Source organism: Marmota monax, unplaced genomic scaffold, assembly GCF_021218885.2.
Source record: "Marmota monax isolate L192 unplaced genomic scaffold, Marmota_monax_Labrador192_F-V1.1 WCK01_AAM20220418_F8-fsc00144, whole genome shotgun sequence".
NCBI lineage: Eukaryota > Metazoa > Chordata > Mammalia > Rodentia > Sciuridae > Marmota > Marmota monax.
The window spans coordinates 1,536,908-1,558,682 of NW_026694618.1; the positions used below are offsets into that span (position 1 = coordinate 1,536,908).

Genomic DNA, 21,775 nt, shown 5'->3' on the forward strand with positions numbered 1-21,775 from the left:
ACTGCAACCTTCATGAACATTCAGAAGCCAGTCATGGTTGAAGTGTATGATGCTGAATAGAACAGATGTGGTAACCAAGCTAGCTCTTTCATTTATGTAGAAATAACATATTATATAGAAATAGCATATTAAACCCATGGGAAGTTCTAGAGCCCTTTATGCAGTGCTTCTAAACCTTTTGTACTTGTGACTCCACCAGCAAGCAGATTTTTGTCGTTGTACCTTCTTTAATTTGTATCATGAGAATGAATTCCATTTTATTTTTCAAATATACAATTAATTATAAAGAAATACACTTTTTAATCCCTCCTTTCTCATTAGATAAGAAATTAGGCCCAAGTCCTTGGTAACATCAATGTCAAACTTCAAAGAACTTTTGCATATCTTAAAATGTAATTATTTTTTAAAAGCAATTAAGTATCCCCATTTGACAGTCATCTAAGAATTGTCAGACTTCTTTTTCTCTGTCTTACCTTGCCTCATGATCATGGGCTGGTTCCATCTTGTGACTCTCTTAGTGGCTGCCATATCCTGGCAGGAGTCTTGGGCAAATAGTTACTCACCTAAGGCAGATGGGAAAGCCCCAAGAAGTAGGCCCTCCCAAACTCTCCTGCTTACTATACTTTAGAGCTTGCTGCTAAAATACAAGGGCTACGGAGTACATCTAAATGACTGAACTGTGGAAGAAAACATCTGGATTTTAATCCTGGGTGATTTTGAGCAAGATTCTTAAACTTTTGAAATTTGAGATTCTTCTTTTTTTGAGTGGTAGAGGCTGGTGGGTATTCATTAGATCTCTTTCCCCTCCTTTTTTGTTCCAAAATAAAATTTTTAAATTAATTCTTTATTTATATATGACAGCAGAATGCATTACTAATTCTTATTATACATATAGAGCACAATTTTTCATATCTCTAGTTGTACACAAAGTATATTCATGCCAATTCATATCTTTATACATGCCAAAATAAAACTTTTGTGTTGTTGTTGTTAATATGATGGCTGGAGAGAGAGAGAGAGAATGAAATTAAATCCATTTTATGCCCTATTCTTGAGACTCCCATTCCCCTGAAATAACCACAGTCTTTGGGGTCAATCCTTACAATATTTTAATGTGCATGTTATATAGACAGATTGTCTTTTACGTAAATGTTATGCATATTTTTATCTTATTTTCTTATTTGTGAACTCATAATAAAATGTTTAAATACTACAGAAGGGTATAAGGCCCACCATGAAAGTCTTCCATAAACCTACTTCTCTTACCAGCAATAACTATTGTTAAGGAAGTCATCTGAAATGCTGACTTTTTAAGACATGTGAATTAAAAGTTATAGATTTAATGAAAATGTCAAGGAAGGAGAGTATAAATCATTGTGCTTTGAGATTCTGGTATTTTGATCTAATTCTATGAAGCAGCTCACAGGACATAAGCTGGCATATCTAGAGCTGGGGTCAAAGAAGTTACATATCAGCAGAGGGAAGTTGTCAGGGGCCCTGTGTGGCAGTTAGGAACAGGAACTTTAGACATAGGAGGAACACAGAGCAGGGGGAAAGATGGAGCACCAACAGGAAACTTTGCGCCAGCATTTGGTGTACTCATTGCTTTCATTGAAGGAATCCCATTTCATTCTAAGTTTGTTTCTAGTTTTTTCTTTATATTCTTTTTGATTTGCTTTATGACCTTCCTGAACAATGGCTTTCTATCTGTATTTTAAGCAATTATTTGAAAAATTTGTAGTTTATGACATTAGAAATCAGTAACATATTTTAAATTTTTTTTTATTTTATTTTTTGGTACTGGGGATCCAACCCAGGGCCATATTCATGAAAGGCAGACACTCTACCCCTGAGCCATATGCCCAGCCCCATTAGTTTACTTTACTGTGGTAAGAACAACTAACATAAGACCTACTTCTTAGAAAAGTTCAAAGTGTACAATACAGTATTGTTAATTATAGGCGCAGTATCATACAGCAGATCTGTTGAACTTACTCATCTTGCATAAATGAAAGTTTTATGCATGTTGATTAGCAGTTTATCTTTTTTTTTCCCTCGGCCTTAACCACCATTCTACTTCCTAGTTCTGAGTTTGATTATTTTAGATTCTTCTTTAACAGATGTTAAGTGTGTTGTTTTTCAGCCTCTTTCTACTTTGCCATCGCTTCATTCCGTACAGTGGGATGGAGAGAGTGTCATGGTATCTTCCTTCATCCCTGATTCCCCGTGGTGCCTGGAGCCAGTCATCTGGCCTTCTTGGCCTTACTTTCTCCACCTCTAAAAGGAGTGTGTCCACTTATTGATATCTAAATTCTCCTGAAGATGTAGTTTCTTGACTTCCTACAAATGATTCTAAATTTCCTCACTCTTATGCAATTTTGGAGCAGGTTAGAAAGAATTGATTTAATGTTCTTGGTGTAATATCTATATAAGAAAGTACTTACATGTTTATGAATGTTGTAAATGTCAATGTATATTAGAACACCATATCTAGATAGATTTTTCATGCTATAATATCTTAAATCTTTATGAAAGTATTGAATAAAATAGCTCTTTATATGTTTTCAGCAGTTATTCCTGGGACTTACAGGATCGATATACTCAAGATAAGTCAGTTGTCAATAAGATGCAACAGAAGTACTGGGAAACGAAGCAGGCCTTCATTAAAGCCACGGGGAAGAAGGAAGATGAACATGTTGTCGCCTCTGATGCAGACCTGGATGCCAAGCTAGAGGTGAGAATCACTTCACCCGGGCAGGCCTAGGTGTGCTTTATATTTGAAAATCAGGAAGATCTAGAATCAAATAATTATACCCAGTACATTTTGTTAAAATCAACAAATTTTCCTATAGCCACCAGCATGCCTTAATTTGTTTTTCAAACTCTTAGTTGGAATGCATGGCATGTGGTAAATTCCCAATAAATGTTTACTGTCAAAATTATTACAAAGAGTTGCTGCTATTGATAGCTGAGGAGTCAGAATTGGGGAGGGTTCAAAAAACTAAGGGTCCAGCAGATGTTTACATTTAAAAATAATAATAAAATTAAGAGGACATGGGTAAAATAACCTGGAAAGTAGAGCCTAATAAGATGGTATTAAACCCTGGAAAATTCTAGAAAGAATTAACCAAGCAGATACTTTGACTAGTTAGTAATATAGCAAACTGAATTCCTACCTGGTTGATCAAGAGTATTAATATAACTAGTAGAAGGCCCACTAACTGTCTTGCTGGACACTTTTGCCAATGGTTTAGATTACAACTTTGAAACCATAACATTTCTGTGAGTGACAGGGCGTCAAAAGGAGTAATACAATACATGGTCTGATAAGGATTCAACAGGTTCTCTGGATTTAATGTGCAAACTAAAGTTAATGAATCTAACATTATTTAATGGAACTAAAAAAAGAGCTCCAAATTTCCCAGAAGGGTGGCTAGGGTGGTAGAAACCATGGTTATCCCAAAACAGAGAGGGTTAAAGGGAGACTTAAAGTTGTCAATTACATAGGAAGGTCTGTTATGCGGAAGAGGGTTTCCGTTCATCTGAGGATAGACCTAGACTCAGGCAGAGCTTTCTGAAATGTAGGCTGCCCAGTGAGAGATGGGCTGACTTTGAGACTATGAATTCCCTGTCCAATCAATATGGCTACAGTTGTACCTGCCAGCTTTTGTGACCTGGGGAGAACGACCTAAAAAAATTTCTCTTATCCTTGTTTTTTTAGTGCTTGAAATGGAGGCAAGAATAAATATTTACTTACAGTTATTATGAAAATTAAATTAGGTAATAAGTAGAGTGATAACTTATGTTTACTTAGTTCTTATTATGTCCCAGGGACTATTCAGAATGCCTTCTGTACATTATCTCTGGAACCTAACAAAGCTCCTGACACACCTGGCTCTGCCTCCCTGTCCTAAGAATTCTCTCCCATACCAATGACACTGCCCACACCACCCTCCAGGCATAATGGCCTTTTCTCACTTCTCAGGCCACAATCAAGCAAGTTCAAGCTTATCAAAATATTTCCTGTGGTCTGCCTGGATACTCTTTCCCCAAACCTTCCCTTGAATGGCTCCTCCTCATAGTTCCAATCTCGGCCTAAAGGTCACCTGAACTTGAATATGCTGTTTAAAGTCACTGAGATCCACCCCTGTTCCTCATGCACTCCACCCACTGTTCTGTCTCACATATGGCCTTGTTTTATTTGCTCAGGGTCTCATCTCTCATGGAATTATCTCAGGTATTGGTTTGTTTGCCTGCCTTATCCCCAGTAAAAGGCTAAAGTCCGTGCTAGCCTACCACTTTATCCCCACCAGTCTCACAGTACACATTCAACAGGTACTAAATGAATACCTGTACATGTTGGTGCAATTAATATCAGCCCTGTCTCTCCTTCTGTAAGTGGAAATTCTGCAAAGAAGCTGGGTTGACAAGGATTTTCTAAAGGATATTCCTACATTGGAAAAAAAAAGTAGAATCAGGAAACATGTTCTGATTTTTATATTATAAATTCAGGGTAAATTGTTATAAGTTATAAATGCTTTTCATAATTCATAGCTTTTTCCTTTTTAACAACCTAGTAAATACAAATCAATCATTCAAAAAGAAAGATGCTAATTACTACTATATTAAATATTATATTTATATGTTGATTTTTTCCACAACACTTTTAACAAACCACTGTACTTTATTCCAAATAACTGCTGTCCTAACATGTGACTTTCAAAGTAGTTAGCAGTGACTAGTAATTTTACCCATGACAGAAGTTTCTGCAGAAATGTTCATACTGATGTTAATGGTTATAGAGAGAATTGATTCCATCAATAAAATATAAAAATGATATGCAAATCATTATGACATGTTTTTTATACTGAGTTATCCATAGAAGCCTTGCTTATGAACCAAGACCTTGCTGGCTCAGAAAACTTGTGGGCCAAATTTTAATGAAGGTCAGATACTATTGCAATTCATTGAGAAGTTAATATAGAAATGTTGTGCTAAGTTTAACATTTATCCACATTGCTTGATATTAAAATTATTTTCTCAAAAGCAAGTCCTTAGTACAAGGACAAAAAAGAATCTATGGTGATAGAAGTTTTTAATGGCTGCCAGAGTACAGTGGACAATATGGATGGGAAATGTTATCTTGCTTTGGACATGATTACACAAATGTTTATAATAATAAAAACTCATACAACTGAACATTAAAGAACTGTGCATTTTATTGCATTCAACTTCTATCTTAATTTTTAAATAATGAACAGTCAAAACAGAACATCCCTTAGCCGCTATATTCAAGAATGAGAAAAAGAACCAACTTGGTCCTTTTCTGGTGGTCTGTGGCCCAGACTACTGACATCAAGCATTTGCTAAGGGACGGATTCAGACTGCCAGTTTTCTGTTTTGTTTTATGGTATAGGATTTTTTTTTCATATCTATAAACAGGTTGAGGATGCAATTTAGTAAACTCATATATTTATATTCTTCATGACCATGTTTTATTATATTAAGTATTCCTAGGAATGGTTTTAATCTTTCATGTACATGTGCATGCATCCATTTTTATTAGATAATTTGGTCAAATTTATAATGAAGCAGATCATCTGTTTTCACTCAAATATTGAAGTGCTTTGTAACATAATTTCTACAATGTGGCCAGTTAAGTAGGAAGAGAGGAAAAAAGAAAACCTTGCCTGGCCTCACTGGGTGACTCTGCAAGGCAATATGTTTGTCTGCCAGGTTTTCTAATTGTTCCCAGCCCAGGTCTCTTGAGTCTGTGGTCAGAGGTAAAGAAAGTGTGAAGTATGTTATGTTAGTTTGCTTTCTGTCACTGTAACAAATACGTGAGATAAATCAAGTTAAAAACAGGAAAATTTTTATTTTGCTTCAGTTATAGAGGGTTCATTCCATGGTCACTTGGCCCCATTACTTTGGAGGCTGTGGTGTAATAGAGGAAATGTGTTCCTTAGGACAGCCAGGAAGCAAAGACAGTGGGGAAGAGGCTGCAGTTCCTTATCTCTCTCAAGGGAACGTGCCCCCCCCCCCCTCCGCCCATGCCTTCTGCTTGGTCCCATCAACTCCCAATAGCACCACAGGTTGGAGACGAAGCTGTTAGCAGATGGGCCTCTGGGGGAACATTTAAGATTCAAACCCTACTATCTCTTCTGTCTTTCCTTGAGCTATCTTGGTTTCTGAAGCAAAAACTGAGAACCCCCCCTGAGTAAAATCCAGTTAGATTCTCCACAATTCATTCCTGCTTGCCTTTCCCCCAGTTTTCTCTAATATGACCATAGCAATGGCATTAGGTTGTCTTACTGTGTATATTTTATGAAATCATTAGGAAAATAAGTAGTGATGTTTGCTCCTAACTAAACATCATTTTTACCAGATGCCTTCCAAACAGACAGGACACTCAGATGATTGATTTTTGTTTGCTTTATCCAGTTTTTTAAGCTTGCCATAAAATACATTAAAATCATAAAACAAGTTGACGTCATCTTTTAAATATAATGTTTACTTGACAAATCTTCCATTAAAAAAAAAGACAGCAAATGGTGAAGGGAATAAATTAGGTTATGAATGAATATTGGGTCTCTGGTTTACCAACTCCTCTAATTGGGCCCTTCACTTAGTTTTCTGTTTTCGGCTATTATTTCAATAGTCTGGAGGAAATAATTGTTGCTGTAGATCTTAATTTAGATCACAGAGATGATGAATTCCAATAAGTAAAGGAAAATAAGAACATATTTAATGGTGCTGGTCACAGTCTCTATATGATACTCTACATAACACCAAACACACTTAGACAGACATGTTATCTTGTTTTTAGTGGGTAATTTATACACTATGGTTTTGTTCAGTGTAATTATTTTTTATTTCACTGCTATCTGTTTTATTCTATTCTCTTTTTTTATTACAGTTGTTTCACTCAATTCAGAGAACCTGTTTGGATTTATCTAAAGCAATTGTACTCTATCAAAAGAGGATATGTTGTAAGTATATCTTAAGTGTGACAGATAGACCCTAAGAAAAAGCAGTATGTTTCACCTTCATATATCATTTAACATGTTTAAGGAACTCTTTATGGGTATTTATTTGTTTAAGCCACAAAGGTTTACCTAAACTACATAGGTTGTTTATCTTTCAAAGTAAGAATCATACTAGGAGAATTTTGTATTGGATGTCCCATGGATTTAGACATACCATTTATTTTCCCAAGTATAAAATAGTTTTCTTAGTTTTATGTCTTGGGCTTTTAAATTGGGGTTATTTTTATTTGATTGCCCTGGCTCTTTTATATCCAGTGTTGTCCCTTTTAAAGAAGTCAGGTAGAGATAGAAGGCACATACAGTTAATTCACTGGTGATATTTTGTTGACAGTATGTCCTCAAGAACATTTCTCATGTCAGACATAAGGTATTGGGCTGGAATGAGAGTTTCACACAGTCATCCTGTCTTAAAAGCATTCGCAACAAAGTTATCCCTGAAATACTAAATATCAAGTTGTATGCTGATATGTCTTTAAACTTTATTTTAAATCATAATAAATATAATAGTATAATTTCTATATTTCTAAGACTAGAATACAGTGTGTCATTTTATTTCTGACTGCTCTGCCAAAGCCCTTTTCTATAATCACAAGTTAGCGATCAGTTGTTTTTCTACATTAGTAATGTTTCATTGAGGAACTGTTTGGGGAAAGCCCAAAATTCATAGGACTTAGAGGAAGAATTATATAAATTATCTTTGTTAATATTTACTAAGTGTTTGGGCTAAGACCTCTCCAGGGCTCTAACTCCAGGATCTTGAGCTATGAGGAAACTGAGGTACATGCGGACGGCCCTCACATCTCCCTGTCCCACATTTAGTCATTCTCAGTGCTGGCCTGATTTGCCTCTTAAAAAGCTTTCAGCTTTGCCCTCCTCTTCTGTCTTCTCTGCCACTACCCTAGTTAGGCCCCACCATCACTCCCCTACTTGGTTTGCTAAATCAGCTTCCTATCTGATCCCCTTGTCTACACTTCTGCCTCCACTAGCCTGTTGTCTACACTGCAATCAGAGTACACTTTTAAACCAGACCAGATCATTCCTTTGTTTAAACCCCAAGTTCGGAGAATTATTGGTCAAAATCGCTTTTACTCTACCTACCATGCTCTTCATACTTAGCATGAAATGGATCATTTTCTCCTCAGTAGAAAACAAAAGATATTTATAAAATTGTGATTGTTTTATATTAAGTGAGTCACATGAAGTCAGTTGCTATATATATATATATATATATATATATATATAGAGAGAGAGAGAGAGAGAGAGAGAGAGAGATATAGATATAGATATAGATATATAGATATATATATAGATATAGTCATAAGGGAAGAAAAGATGGGTGCTTGCAGATTCTATATAAACAGTGATTCTCTCAATAGAAATTATGCTTACCATCTATTTGAATGTTCCTAGTAGAACACCTGGGAAGACCTTTCCCCTGAACTATCTCAGATTAATTAATAGAATTAGGATTGAACACTATAAAATCTCATGATTATCTTGTAAGGGGCTGCAACAGTGAGCCCACCCTTGAAGGAGTCCAGGGCAGACCTTGGCTGTGGGTCGTGGATGAGCCCTTTGTGTCTGCCCACTAAGCTCCTGTGAGCCATGCCATCACAGTGGGGATGAGAAGGAGGAGTTCTGCACTGCTAGGATGGAAAGGAATCCCGACTTGGATGGAGGACTAAAAATAGGGTAGCTAATGTGAGGGTGTTGCTATGCAGCTGTCAAAGAAAAGAAATGAGGAAAATCTCTATGAACTGATGATATGAAGTAATTTTAAGGGTATAATTTTAAATGAAAGGAGCCAAGCACAAATGCATATTGATTGTATGATACCCTTCAGCAAGAAAGAAGGGGGGTATAATAAAATAGAAATGTAAAGAATGAAAAGTACACACACACACACACACACAGAGTCTTCTTATCATGCTAAAGAATTTCAGGAAAGATAAACCAGAAATTAAAGAGACTGGGGGTGGGTAGGAAAGTGTTGGAAAGAAGTAGGGATGAGAATGGGGTGGAAGGGTGAAGAGGGAGCTGTATCTAGCAACCTTAGTGGTGTTTCACATACTCAAAACATGCTTAAGACCAGCCAGGACCTGGGAGGCTCCAAAATGGAATGCGAGCAGCAACAAACGAATTGAATTGCATTAAAAATGAATAGCATCACCACACTGACTAGAGTGGAGAAGAAAAGAATTAACCTTAGTAATTTTGGGCAATAGTATTTTTTACAGGATTCTAAACCTAAACACAGAGTGTACATGGAAACTGCTTTTGTTAATATATTTATTTCTTATAGGGGTAACAGTTAGCAATTCTGAAACTGTGTGTGTATACTGAGGTAAAACAAATAAGTAAATACATTACAGATAATGAAAGCCTGGGTTCTTACTGCCTATAGTAGAAAGAAGTTGTGAATAAAGGGAGAAGGCTAGAATAAACATGAGGTATTGGGCTGGAATCAGAGGTGTCATATGAAGTCTTTGTTATTAACATAGATACAGATAGAGAGATTCAGAAATGAATACAGATGAGTGAGTATACATGGGTTCGTGTGCATTCATATATTTCCTGCCTTTGCTGACAATACCTCAAAGTACTAATGCCCTGTAGTAGTGAACACACCAACACACAGTTCTTGGTTTCTAAACACCCTTATTCATAAAAGCAGTGCTTCTTGAAGAAATGATTGATTTCAGGGCTGCGGAAGGGAAAGTTCAAAATGAGCCTGGAATATTTTATAATGGCCAACATACAAGAAAGTTTTTGAAAAAAGGGCGAAAGGGCATAGCAGAAAGCCTATGGTCCAAGCTGGTACAATTTAAGTATCAAGATAAACAATGATATTGTTGAAATATAACACATGGGAAAAAAATGATTACCCATTACGTCTATCTGGAGGTAGATGGATGGACAGACAGGTAAGAAAGGGCCTTATAAAATACTTCCAGTTAATAAATATATATAGAAAAAATACTACAAAATCACCATTAAGTAAACACCACAGTGAGAATCATGGCAGGTCAGCAGTCACTGAAGAGTGTCACAATTAGTGAAAGTAAGTTTGTGGAAAGAAAGTTTTGTGTACTCTTTCCTCAAAGTTATAAAAAAAATTACAAAATAATAATTGCAAAAGGAAAAAAAATGTAACTTTACAGTGAAGAAACCCAACAGATACTTACTTTAACCAAGTGACAGAAGTCAACATCCTCAGTGATAATACATGTTGTTATGTAAACCTGATACCATCCACTAAGAGTGGCTCTTTACCTCTATATCCTTCCCTCAAGTCCATAACCCCAGTCTAATCACGAGAAATCAGACCAAGCTAAATTGAACAACATTAAAAAATATGTCAGGAAAGTTGAGGCTGGGATTGTGGCTGAGCGGGACCCGGGTTCAATCCTCAGCACCACATAAAAATAAAGGCATTGTATTGTATCCATCTTCACCTAAAAATAAATAAATAAATATTTGAAAAAAAAAATATTTCAGGAAAGCTGAAATGGGAAAAAGCATCAAAGTCTTGAAAGACAAGAAAGATAAAGGAATTATCAGATTGAAGGACACTTGATATCTCCATGCTGGAACAGAAAAAGGGCATTCCTGGGAAAACTGGTAAAAAAAAAAAATTTAAGAAGCCTGTGGTTTCATTGGTAGTATTATTCCAATGTTAATTTCCTAGTTTGATCTTTGTGTCACAGTCATATAAGATATAATATTAGGGGAAGTTGAGGAAGGGCATATAGGAATTCTGTATACTATACATAATTTTTCTATAAGTCTAAAATTATTTCAACATAAGAGGTTTCATAAAGGTCTAAACATAACATAAATTGGATTCTATTGCTCCCTACCTTTTAAAAGCATCCAGTAGTACTTAAAGTAGAATCCAAACTCCCCTACCATGGCTGATAAACAGGACACACCTCTCCAGCCACCTTTCCCCACCTGGTATCTGAAGCCTTGAACTTGTTCCCCTTCTTGGCATGGCTCTGCCCTAATGGTATCTAGAGCAGCCCCTTCTTGTCATTTATAACTGAGCTTAATGGTCCTATTTCAAGATGCCTCTCCTAACCACCCAGTGAAAGACAGCTTCCACTACCTCTTATTCCCCATCTCTCTTTTTGTATTTTTCTTTTTGTTTTGTATTTGTGATTATGTATGTTTTGTTTTTCTATCACATGCTGCTTGAATATTAGCTCTGTAAGAGCAGGGAACCTCATGTGTCTTGCTCATCACTGTATTCCCAGGGGCAGAAAAGTGTCTAGTACGTACTGAATTATCCATAAATCTGGGCTAAGTGAGTTAATGCTGTCAAGCTAATTGGTTTCATAGTTCTTCAGTTGCATTTTGAGAGAATATATCTGAAAATCTAATTAGCAATTAAATGTGGATAGGTTTTTATTTGAATTTTTAAGCCCCAGTTAATTGAAAACTTTGTACAAGAAGAAATTTTTGAGTTATCTGATATATAAGTTGCACCTGAATTTAAACTTCTACCAATTAATTTTAGTATTTGAATTGTTTAAATTAAACAATGGCCATCACTAATTGGAAAATTCCAACCTTGAGCCCCATGGAGCTCAAACCTCCTTTCACCTCTCTCAGAAGCACTGCCAATTAATCAAAGTCAGCACTTAAATGAAATTTGTTTGCCACCAAGTTTAATCCTCCCATGTATAAAATGACCAGAAAATTATTTTTAAAAGCTTCAATCTACCTAGATTTTTTTTTTTTTTTTTTTTAGGAAAGAGTACATTTCATCAGCCGTGTAATCATCCAGGTACCATGAACTGGTTTCTTCCTGACCCTAAACTAAATGTGTTCATTCATACATGAGTTGAGGCTTCAAATTAAAAAAAAAAAAAGTGACAGTAGCCTTATGATCTTAGGAGCAAAAGTGGGAAATTGCTCTTCATAGAGAAAGATTCATTGTGGAATTGAATGATTAATACAAAAAACAGTGGAGAGGAAAAATGGAAGATATTAAAAACAACAACAATAATAACACTTTTTACAGGAATTTTTAAGGTACCTAGGACCATGGCATAAATATGAAATAAGCTTTTAACTTAAAATAAAATGTACAGGGATAACAAAGCAAAAATTATAGTTAGTTCAACCTCACAAACATTTAATTACTGCCATGACTATAAAGCTTCATATTTGGACTGGGAAATATAAAGTTTAGACGAGGTCCCTGCCCTGGAAAGCCTAGTCTCATAGGAAGGTCACATGCTCACCCATGCACACTCTGACATGGGTCCTACCACAGTAAATGCTAACACACGTGCCCAGCAGGCACTGCTGTCCAGAGAAATAGGAATCCACTACTTGACAGAGGAAGTAGCCTTCCTGCTTTGATCTGTGAGCATGATTTTTGAGAGACAAAAGTAGGAAGGAGGGACATCTTTTACCTCTCAGGAAAAATGGATTCTGAAGCCTCATTTCCATGGGGCCCTACCAGGGGACTGTTAGAGTGAACTATAGTCACAGATTAAGAAGGAAGCTGTAGTGAGTTTAGCTGTTATCTTTGTATTCATGGGTCCTGAACAAACCTCTACATTATTGTTGGAGAGATTTTTAGGAATGGGGTGCATTCTCAAAGAAATCTGTATGGCTCATGGAAATAGACAAGAATCCTAGCAGCATTTTAAAAGCAGTTTGAGATGCGAATGGTGTGGAAATGTATCAGTACAGAAATGAGGACAAGAGTATTATTCAAAGTATGTTGATAGTAAATGCTGTGTTTAGAAAAAGAGAAAAAACAAACAAACAAAAATTCTGGGAAGCTCGGTGTCATTTGGGTCTCCTTTACTCTATTATGTGGATGCTCTGTATTTTACCAAATTAGTCCCTAGAATAGGAAGCAAGAGTTTTTCACCATAATAAATAATCATGCTGATTATTTTTGTGCCCCCTGGACTACCTCCTTAGGATGTTCTAACACCCTAACAGTAGAAGCGCAGTGTCAAAAATGGTGCAATTCTATGACTATATCTACATCCAAATCAATCTGTAGAAAGCTTGTAACAGATCACTTACCAGTAGTCTCATCTGCAGTTGTATTTAAAAAGGAGACCAAGATCAGGCAGAACCAATTCAGAGCCAGTTCCAGCATATGTATTTTAAAATCCATCAAATGATCAACCTGATGGCCTACCCAGCCTCAATTCCCACCCCCACCTCCTACCCAAAACCTGTGTCATGAGTGAGATATTTGAGTTGCTTTACAATGAGTAGAATGTAACTCAGGAGGCACAGATCAAAAAACCAGCCAGATAGAATAATAGGAGGCCACTAGCACAGAATTCTAGGAGCCACAAAAGATTCCCACCGTCATACTTGACAAACCCAACTCCTTCATTTCAGCTGGAAGCAGCACATTATGGGCTGGCTTTTCAGTACAGAGGTCATTTTCTGGTTCTGATTACAGGCACCAAACTCACTGACAGATGTATTCAAGTGAATTTGATCTCTCGTATTGTACGTGGAAGAACAGCATGAACATTAAATGGCAGGGTGGGGGAGGTGGGGAGAACTCACCTTGAAGCCTGCCACTTGGATTTAATTTCATCTCATCTTTGCCTCTGGGAGAGAGGGGACCTTGTGATTCGTCTCTCTCGTTTTCTTTGTAATAAAAATGCTCATTGTTCATGGCTCCTTTCTGTCTTTTCTTCATCAGTCTTGTCTCAAGAAGAAAATGAACTGGGAAAATTTCTCCGATCTCAAGGCTTCCAAGATAAAACCAGAGCAGGAAAAATGATGCAAGCCACAGGAAAGGCCCTCTGTTTTTCTTCCCAGCAAAGGTGTGTGACCTTTATTGGGGCTCTGTTTTGGGGGATCTGAAGAGAACCTGGGAATCACCTACTCATGCAGGGGAATTTCGCTGTCTTTAGAAAGATTTTGCCTGCGATTGAGGAGCTACTCTGTTTACTTGATTTCTTCTTAACTCTATGAATAAAATAACATGTAGGATACCTCTTTTTTCCCTTCTTGTTCATTTTTAAATATTTTTTCATATTTCTCCGGGCCTATAGGGGGCATTCTAGGTGCCAATCACTGTGAGTGCTGTCCTAGGCTTATATTTGACCTTCAACGTTGCTCATAACGATCAGTCTGCTTCTCCTTCCAGCAGCTGATTAAAGCAGGAGCCTAATGAGACCAGCTTGAAGGGTTTCCTTCCTGCTCTCTGTGGGCCAATTAACTGCAGAGGGGTGTTGTTCAGGATGCCCTGGACCACACTGCCCAGACCCTGGGCCAGCAGCAGCAGCAACATCGCCTGGGAGCTTGTTAGAAATGCAGAAACAGGACCCCACCCCCCCAGATCTGCTGACTCTGAAATTTGCATTTTAACAAGGTTCCCTGTTGATTTTGATGTACATTCAAGTTTGAGAAGCTCCAGTACAGAGAAAACTGTAAGTGATCACTGGCATTTTTTTTAATACAACCAGGACTCATTTTTATGGTCAGTATTAAATAAGCAGGAGCCCCAGCACACAGTTGCTCCTTGTGCCTGAGAAAAGGACACTGTTTCTCTCATACTCCTCCAGTAACTAACAAGCCCCCAAACTGTCATCCACTAATATTTGGCAGAATCACATCTAAGTAAAGCTTGGAGGTAATTTCCAAAATATTTAGGCTGTAGAAATTTTACTTACACAAATTGTCCAATATTTTCTTCTCCTATTAATTTTCCCTCTCATTCTCCCTCCCATTGATATATATATACACACATTGATATATGCATGGGTGTTCCTATGAAAATCCAAGATGGAGTAGAAAAGAAACCAACTGTGTCAAGTTTTTAGTGATCCCATTCCTAGAGATTTGGGTTCTTCCTAATGACATTTGGACCCTGACTGTGTGGACCATGCCAACTCTCATAGTTGAACGAAACCATTTCCAACAGTTCTCTACCCTAGGTTTCCAAGAAAGATACTTATTTGTAACCTTGAAATGCACCTATCATACTTATTTATAGTAATTATTGTCCTTGTAAAAACTATACATACTCATTTTAGAAAAATTTAAAAACAGACAAAACAAAAGGAGAAAATTAAAATCAATTTTACTAATGGGGATAGAACCCCTTGATAGATGCTTTCTGTATACATATGAGCTTCTCCAATCTTAGGAGGATAAATAATTCCTAAAATGTCTTTCATAAATTCTCATATGTTGAACATGTACTATCACTAATAAGAAGAAATTCTTATGAATAGCATCTATTTTATGGAAAACAAAGCCAAATCCCAGAACACAATGCAAGGGTTATTATTACTGATAACATTGTTAATTATTCTATTATATGACTATCCAGTATATACCCTTTCATAATTATGTACCAGATGATCTCACAGAGCACAAATATAAGGCCTTAAGTTTATGTAACCTAAGCTTCAGATACAAACACAAACAGTAAAAGAAACCAACAAAAACAATGCGAGTGGTATTGAAATTATAAGTACTGTGTGTTAGCAAACTGTGCTGTGTCCATAACTTAATGAGGTATGACCAGCTTTACCATTTGGAAGGTGGCCTGCACACTGGCTCTGGTTTCCTGACACTCAACTGTTGCCAGGCACATGAAATCCCAACTAGTTCTCCTAAACATGAAGGAAACAGGAGGATTAAATGTAACTCTCCTGACTTTGAATTCTCAGTCCTAAACATGATTTAGGGTATGCAGGAATATATTCCAACACAGATAGCTGATATCATAATTTCTAGTGTTTGCATCTTATTGTATATAGGTTATTTAGCAAATTGATTTTTTAACGTCAAATATGCTATCATTTTAAATTTCAGTGTGTACATCTTAAAACAGCCACACCTTAGCATTCCACTAATTGAGTATGTGTGAATAAACATATGCTGGGTATACATTTAACCTGGGCCCTGCTGTGCATTTCTTTGGTCATTTCCACCTTTTCCTGCTAAAGGATAACTGTCCTTAGAGTAGACCTTTAGGTATTTTATTATTACACTTGGATGGATTTTCCTGAATGAAAATGTGGACCAATCCGTTACTGAATCTTGATATTTTCTATTTATTTTGAGTCGTGATCTAGTCTCTCATACCACAGTGATTGGTTTTTCACCCTTCTGATTTTATATGGAGTAAGTTACAAGAAAAAAATATGGGGTGAGTTTATATGCCTTCTTTTCCTCCAGCACTGGAGATTAAACCCAGGGACTCTCAACCAGTAAGCTACACCCTTGGTCTTTTTATTTTTTATTTTGAAACAGGGTCTCACTAAGTTGCTGAGACTGGCCTCACACTTGAGATTCTCCTGCCTCAGCTTCCTGAGCAACTGGGATTAGAGGCATGTGGCACTGGGCCTAGCATGCCTTTTTCTTTTTTATTACCAAGCTATTACAACTTTAAATGTATCTGTCCAATTTTACAGTAGTGCAAAAAATCAAGAATAGTTCATTCACAAGACCTTTTTACAGCCAGTTTAGGAAAATAGTTGAAATCCAAGGGAAGAGAAAAAGGAGTCCAGAAATGAATACGATACTCAGGGAGACATCTGAGGACTGTTTACAACTTTTCATAGAAGCCTTCAATTATACAAACCTTCACACCAGTGTTTGTTTAACTGACTTATTTGCTAGTCATTGCTGCAATGGCTCATTCTGTTTGATGAAAGGTGAATATTAAATTTAAACCAATAGGATAGAGCACAAGTTTCCTCGATGGGGTAACAATATGTATTTGAAAAAATTTCCAATGTCTAGGTAGGACAATGTGGGCAAGTTATTTTTCTAGAAGTTCTCAATATTTTAAACATTACAGACAAGAGGAAAAAGCAAAGGGGATTTTTTTTTTCTTATTGAACCATTCATACTCTTTCAGGTCTGCACACGTAAGGTGGCATTGCAGACACTCAGGGAGCCTCCATGAGTTTCCCTCAGCTCCCTGGCACCATTGTTCCCTGAGTTTGCATTTAAATTGAAATTGAAATATTCATCTCATTTTTATATTTTGCACCTGTGCCCTGAATCTTTCTGGAAAAGAATGTATTTTAAAAGTGTAATTCATCTGACACTGCTCATTTTGGGTAGGAATATGAAAGAAGCAATATTTTCTACCCAAAGTAAATATTGTACTTAGAGTTTGATATATCGCAAATGTTTTTTTTTTCTGAATAAATGACAGTGTGCTCGGCTCATATTATAATAATTTTTCATTCATATAATATACATTTCTGATGTATATCTTTTAAGTTTGGAGAGGTTTTTCTTTTTTACAAGAATTAAATTATATACCCTATCTCTGTAGTAGAGCCTCAATAAATGTGCTTATCTCTCCTAACCACCTGAAAATGCTTCAGTTCATGCTTCATTTCTCCTGGAGCAAGCAGCACATGCCCCGGCTCCTGAAAAGTAATCAAAATGGCCCTGGTCACATACAGTATCTTCAAGGAGCCCACCTTTAGGGGATCAGGAGACAGGGAGTGACCAAGATTGGAATGGAAATGGCATGCCTTGACTGTCCATCATTGATGCAGGATTGGTTCCAACTTCAAAGGAACACTGCCCAAGCTTGAGGCCACCCCCAGCAACACTGAGAGAGGTGTTTCCCAATGGTCCACATTAGTCCCAGCAAACTGAAGTGTGGAACACTGGTGGTCGTCCCTGGCCAACTCATAGATTCACATACATTTTAACTATTATTCACCAAATCTTAATGAAGCATCTTCTCTTCCAGGCACTGTTCTAGGTTCATAAGTTTAAGACAAAGTGTCAAGGATTCAAACTCGTGATTGCCTTGGTTTCAAGGTTGTCGCTTTGTCTCTTTTTTTCCCAGATTGGCCTTGAGAAATCCTTTGTGTCGATTTCACCAAGAAGTGGAGACTTTTCGGCATCGGGCGATCTCAGATACATGGCTGACGGTGAACCGCATGGAACAGTGTCGGACAGAATACAGGGGGGCATTATTATGGATGAAGGACGTGTCTCAGGAGCTCGATCCAGACCTCTACAAGCAAATGGAGAAGTTCAGGAAGGTAGGAGGTTTTATGAGGTTTACCAAAAGGGGTACCTGCTAGAAGGTAATGAGGTGTGATTGAATCCCTCTGGTGAAGAAGGCTTAGCTCAAAAGCACCAAGGATGCAATTAATCATTGCTGACGTCTTTTTATGTGACAGAATACCAATTAATGTGATATATAATTCTCTAAGGATAAGATAGAAGAGACATCTGGAAATTGCTGGGATTCAGTAGCTGGTTTTAATTGAACTCAGATTTTCATATAATGTGCACTTTTTGTACGGTTGTCACTTTTAAATGCCTTTTCACGCATAACTAAAAATCAAGATCAGAATCTGGAAGGTGATAACACAATATTGGGGCAATCTTTTTAAATTGCTAATGTGTATTAAAATTAATAAGACAATAATACTCCTTTGTTTTGTGATGTGTTCAGAAGCAGTGGGGTTTAGTTGTAGGATTAGCTAATGTGGCATTGACTTTATCTGATATTGACCTCTTCAGAAATTTCTTTCAGGAAAATAAGTACCCATAGAGATGGGTATGGTCTTAAATTGCCCTGAAATAACTGGTGAGTAGCATAGCTAATTTCCAGTTAGTTTTTTAATTACCTTGTGTCAATGTAGGGTTTGGAGATTTTGACATACAAGGATGCATCTTACCACTGGGTGGCAGTGGTGCACTGAGTATTTATGAAAACATAGAGAGGGTTTTTTTTTCTTTGTGTGTGTGTGTGTGTGTGTGTGTGTGTGTGTGTGTACAGTCTTGGTAGTTCTTTGTTTGGTCAACTGGATGTATTTCAGGGTGTGAAAGAAAAAAAAAAAAACATCAGCCAAATGTTGAGCTTGACATAATATTGTGTCAACTGTCTTACTCATTTAAAATGATCCACATGTAATTAGAGATAACTACTTAAAATTCCTGGATTTTCTTTTAAGTACATCCTTGCAGAGCTACTATGAATGGAAAAACTTACTGGTTTTGGAGGCTGGATGTGGGGGTTGGGTAAATGAAAGGAGGGACCTTCTATGTGTAAAAGAATGATCACCAGATCTTGACCTACACATTAGATTGATACAGATTCCTCTAAAAGTCAAATTTCCTCTTGGTTTGTAATTTTTAGAATCCTTCCGTAGGGAGGGAATCAACATCCATTTTCTTTCTGAACATAGATGTTAGAAGGCAGACTTCTGAGTTCATGGAACATCAAGATTGAAATATCTCTCTCCTTTAGAGATGATCTTATGAAATTCACTAATCTTTTAAAAGGGAAAAATCAAGCTTTTGAGATAGTAAATAAAATTGTCACAGTTTGAAATGATACTGGTGAATCTAAGCTACTTTCAAAGTTTTCTGGCTTTCTAACCAGGCTAGTCACTTGCTTTGTCTTTCATACTTTGTTTGGGGGAGGGGGTGAGAAAAATGGAATGGAACAGGTATAAAAAAAGAAAGAAAAAACACTATCTGCAGGGCATAGTGCTGATCATCCTTGTATCTGCTACTCCCTTAGCCCCACAGTCACCAACACACAGATTTAGTTTTATAGATGAGGACAATGATACCCAGTTAGGTAACTAACTCAAGGTCAGAAAGGGATGTGAAAGTCAGAATCCAAGAAAATATGCATAATTTTTTTTTCCCTAAGAGACAAAAAAAAGGAAGTTGAAAAGCATACCTAAAATGGACGAAAGCATTTTCATGGTAATTCCTCTCCTCTGATTTATTCACTCAATTAACAGTTATTGAGTCCCTCCCCTGTGCCAGATAATAAAAGTAAACATACAGCTATTCTAGAAGGCAGAAGAATTTCATGTGGCATTGTGTTTATTTGGTTTTGTTTGGTGTGGGGGGAGGTGGTTACTCTGTAAGAATGAAATAGAAACCAAGTCCTTCGTCATTTGGTTTGAACATTGAAACATTTCCCACCATTTAGTGTCATCAATTGGTTGACTTTGGAAAATATGGTTTTTTAAAAATCCTTTGCCATGCAGAAGTAGCTGAAACTATGGCTTACTCCCTAATCCCTGGTGTGCTGGATTTAATTTAACAGCTGAACATGGTGTACTCAGAATTTAGGGGAAAAGTATGTTTTTTAAAAGAAGCCTGTTTTTAAGTGTGTATTTGATTAGGCTGGACCCTCCACAGGACAGGGACCATGTTGGTTCTCTTGAGAGCCCTAATCCTAGCACCTGGCCCCAAATTCACACTCCTCTATTGGGTGGCAGAATGCCAGGCCCCCAGTTTGAAGTTCCAGAGCTGTGTTTTCTCAGACCTCTCTGGCATTCCCACCACATGCAGCTGACCTCCCGATCTTTTGGAAATTGACATACATGGATGTAGGAGTAAGAAATAGAATCATTCATTTACAGGTTGCTGCCCTGTTTGATGGATGACTTTAAATTGTGACGTTTTCTGTTCACTTGAGTTTATAACACGAAATCCAACTTTGCGTGATCATTAGTGTTTGGTCCCGGTGGGACTGCGTTTTACACAGAGTCTCCATTGATCTCTCAGGAATGTGTTACCTAAAGGTGTTTCTGAGTCATCTGGGATAGCGATCCAGCTGCCAGTGGCTCCTCTGGAATTACCATGGGAGTGGGAGTTTCGGGCTCCTCTGTGCCAGCTCCTGCCTTCACATTTCATGAACTGTGGCCCTCCCTATTTGGAGTCTTTAGTGTGCCTTCATTCAAGTGTTTTTTTCATTAAACAAATGATATAGTAGTAAATACAGTAGTATATAAGAAGGCATCATCACCGCCCATCCTGTCTTGTGTGGTCATTTGGGGCAACATGTGGTGCCACAAGAACACCTGAGAAGGGGCATCCTGGAGGAAAGGGCATCTAAGCAAGATGTGAAAGGCAAGAAGGAAGAGCTTGGGTTGAGAGTGTGAACAACAGGACACAGTACTCTATGGCGGATACAACTTGAACAGGGGCCCTAAGTGAAAGAAAGCAACAGGGCATTTAGAACCACAGCAAAGGAGAGGTGGGCAAGGGTACAGGGGTGGCCAGACCATGGAGCAAGATAGGAAAACAGGGCCAGAGAAGATAGGACATCTGCACAGCAGAAGGCAAGAAGGGAAGGGTGTTCAGAAAGGGAGAGGCATGCTCAAATTTGTGATCTCAATGGCTCACTCAGATTTTAAGGTGGAAAAAGGATAGGAAGGTCCCACGCCTTGAACCTGGCACATCTGCTAGGAAGCTTTTATACAAACCCAGGAGAGACATGGGGTGACTGTGTAATGAAGCAGGAAGTAGACCAGAAAGATAGGCACTGTACTGACCTCCACTAGACTCTCTAATTACAGAGCCCTTCATTATTTTTAGAAATAAGCAGAATAAGCATAAATAAATAAATAGCAAGTTCAAGTGTGTTTTCCTGTCCAACCAAGATTTTTTTCAGTGTTTTCAGAATGCCAAGAAACCTTTTAAAGAGTACACAGTGAGTATAGCTGAAATGATGAACGAAACTTAAAATCAAACAAAGCGAATAGTCTGTTTTCCTTCTGGCACCTTTAGAAGCTCAGCAGCTGAAGACAGAGCTGTAGCATTGACATGGGACAATTTTTACCAAGCTTGTGTGAAGGGGGTGGAAACAGAGAGGGGAGAGCTTGAGCCCAGCCTACAAGTAAGACCCTGCTAGTCATTTGCTCCTTGTGGAAATGACCCTGAGTAGCAAGATACCTGGAGAGTGTGGCCACACTTAGCTGTTCTCCTCTGTCCAA

At 37.5% G+C, this 21,775-nt stretch overlaps 1 protein-coding gene across 13 annotated transcripts in view; it reads left to right on the top strand.

Annotated features, from left to right (window-relative positions):
- The window catches only part of Ica1 (islet cell autoantigen 1), a 158,354-nt gene that overhangs the window by 18,649 nt on the left and 117,930 nt on the right, over positions 1–21,775 (top strand). For 9 of the 13 annotated variants that reach the window (XM_046422578.2, XM_046422581.2, XM_046422576.2 and 6 more), the window contains exons 3-6: positions 2,569–2,734; positions 6,917–6,989; positions 13,738–13,861; positions 17,869–18,067. In XM_046422578.2, coding sequence (XP_046278534.1) covers positions 2,569–2,734; positions 6,917–6,989; positions 13,738–13,861; positions 17,869–18,067 — 562 coding nt within the window. The remainder of the gene's footprint in view (positions 1–2,568; positions 2,735–6,916; positions 6,990–13,737; positions 13,862–17,868; positions 18,068–21,775) is intronic. The other 4 variants (XM_058572163.1, XM_046422583.2, XM_046422586.2 and 1 more) reach the window with 1 other exon arrangement.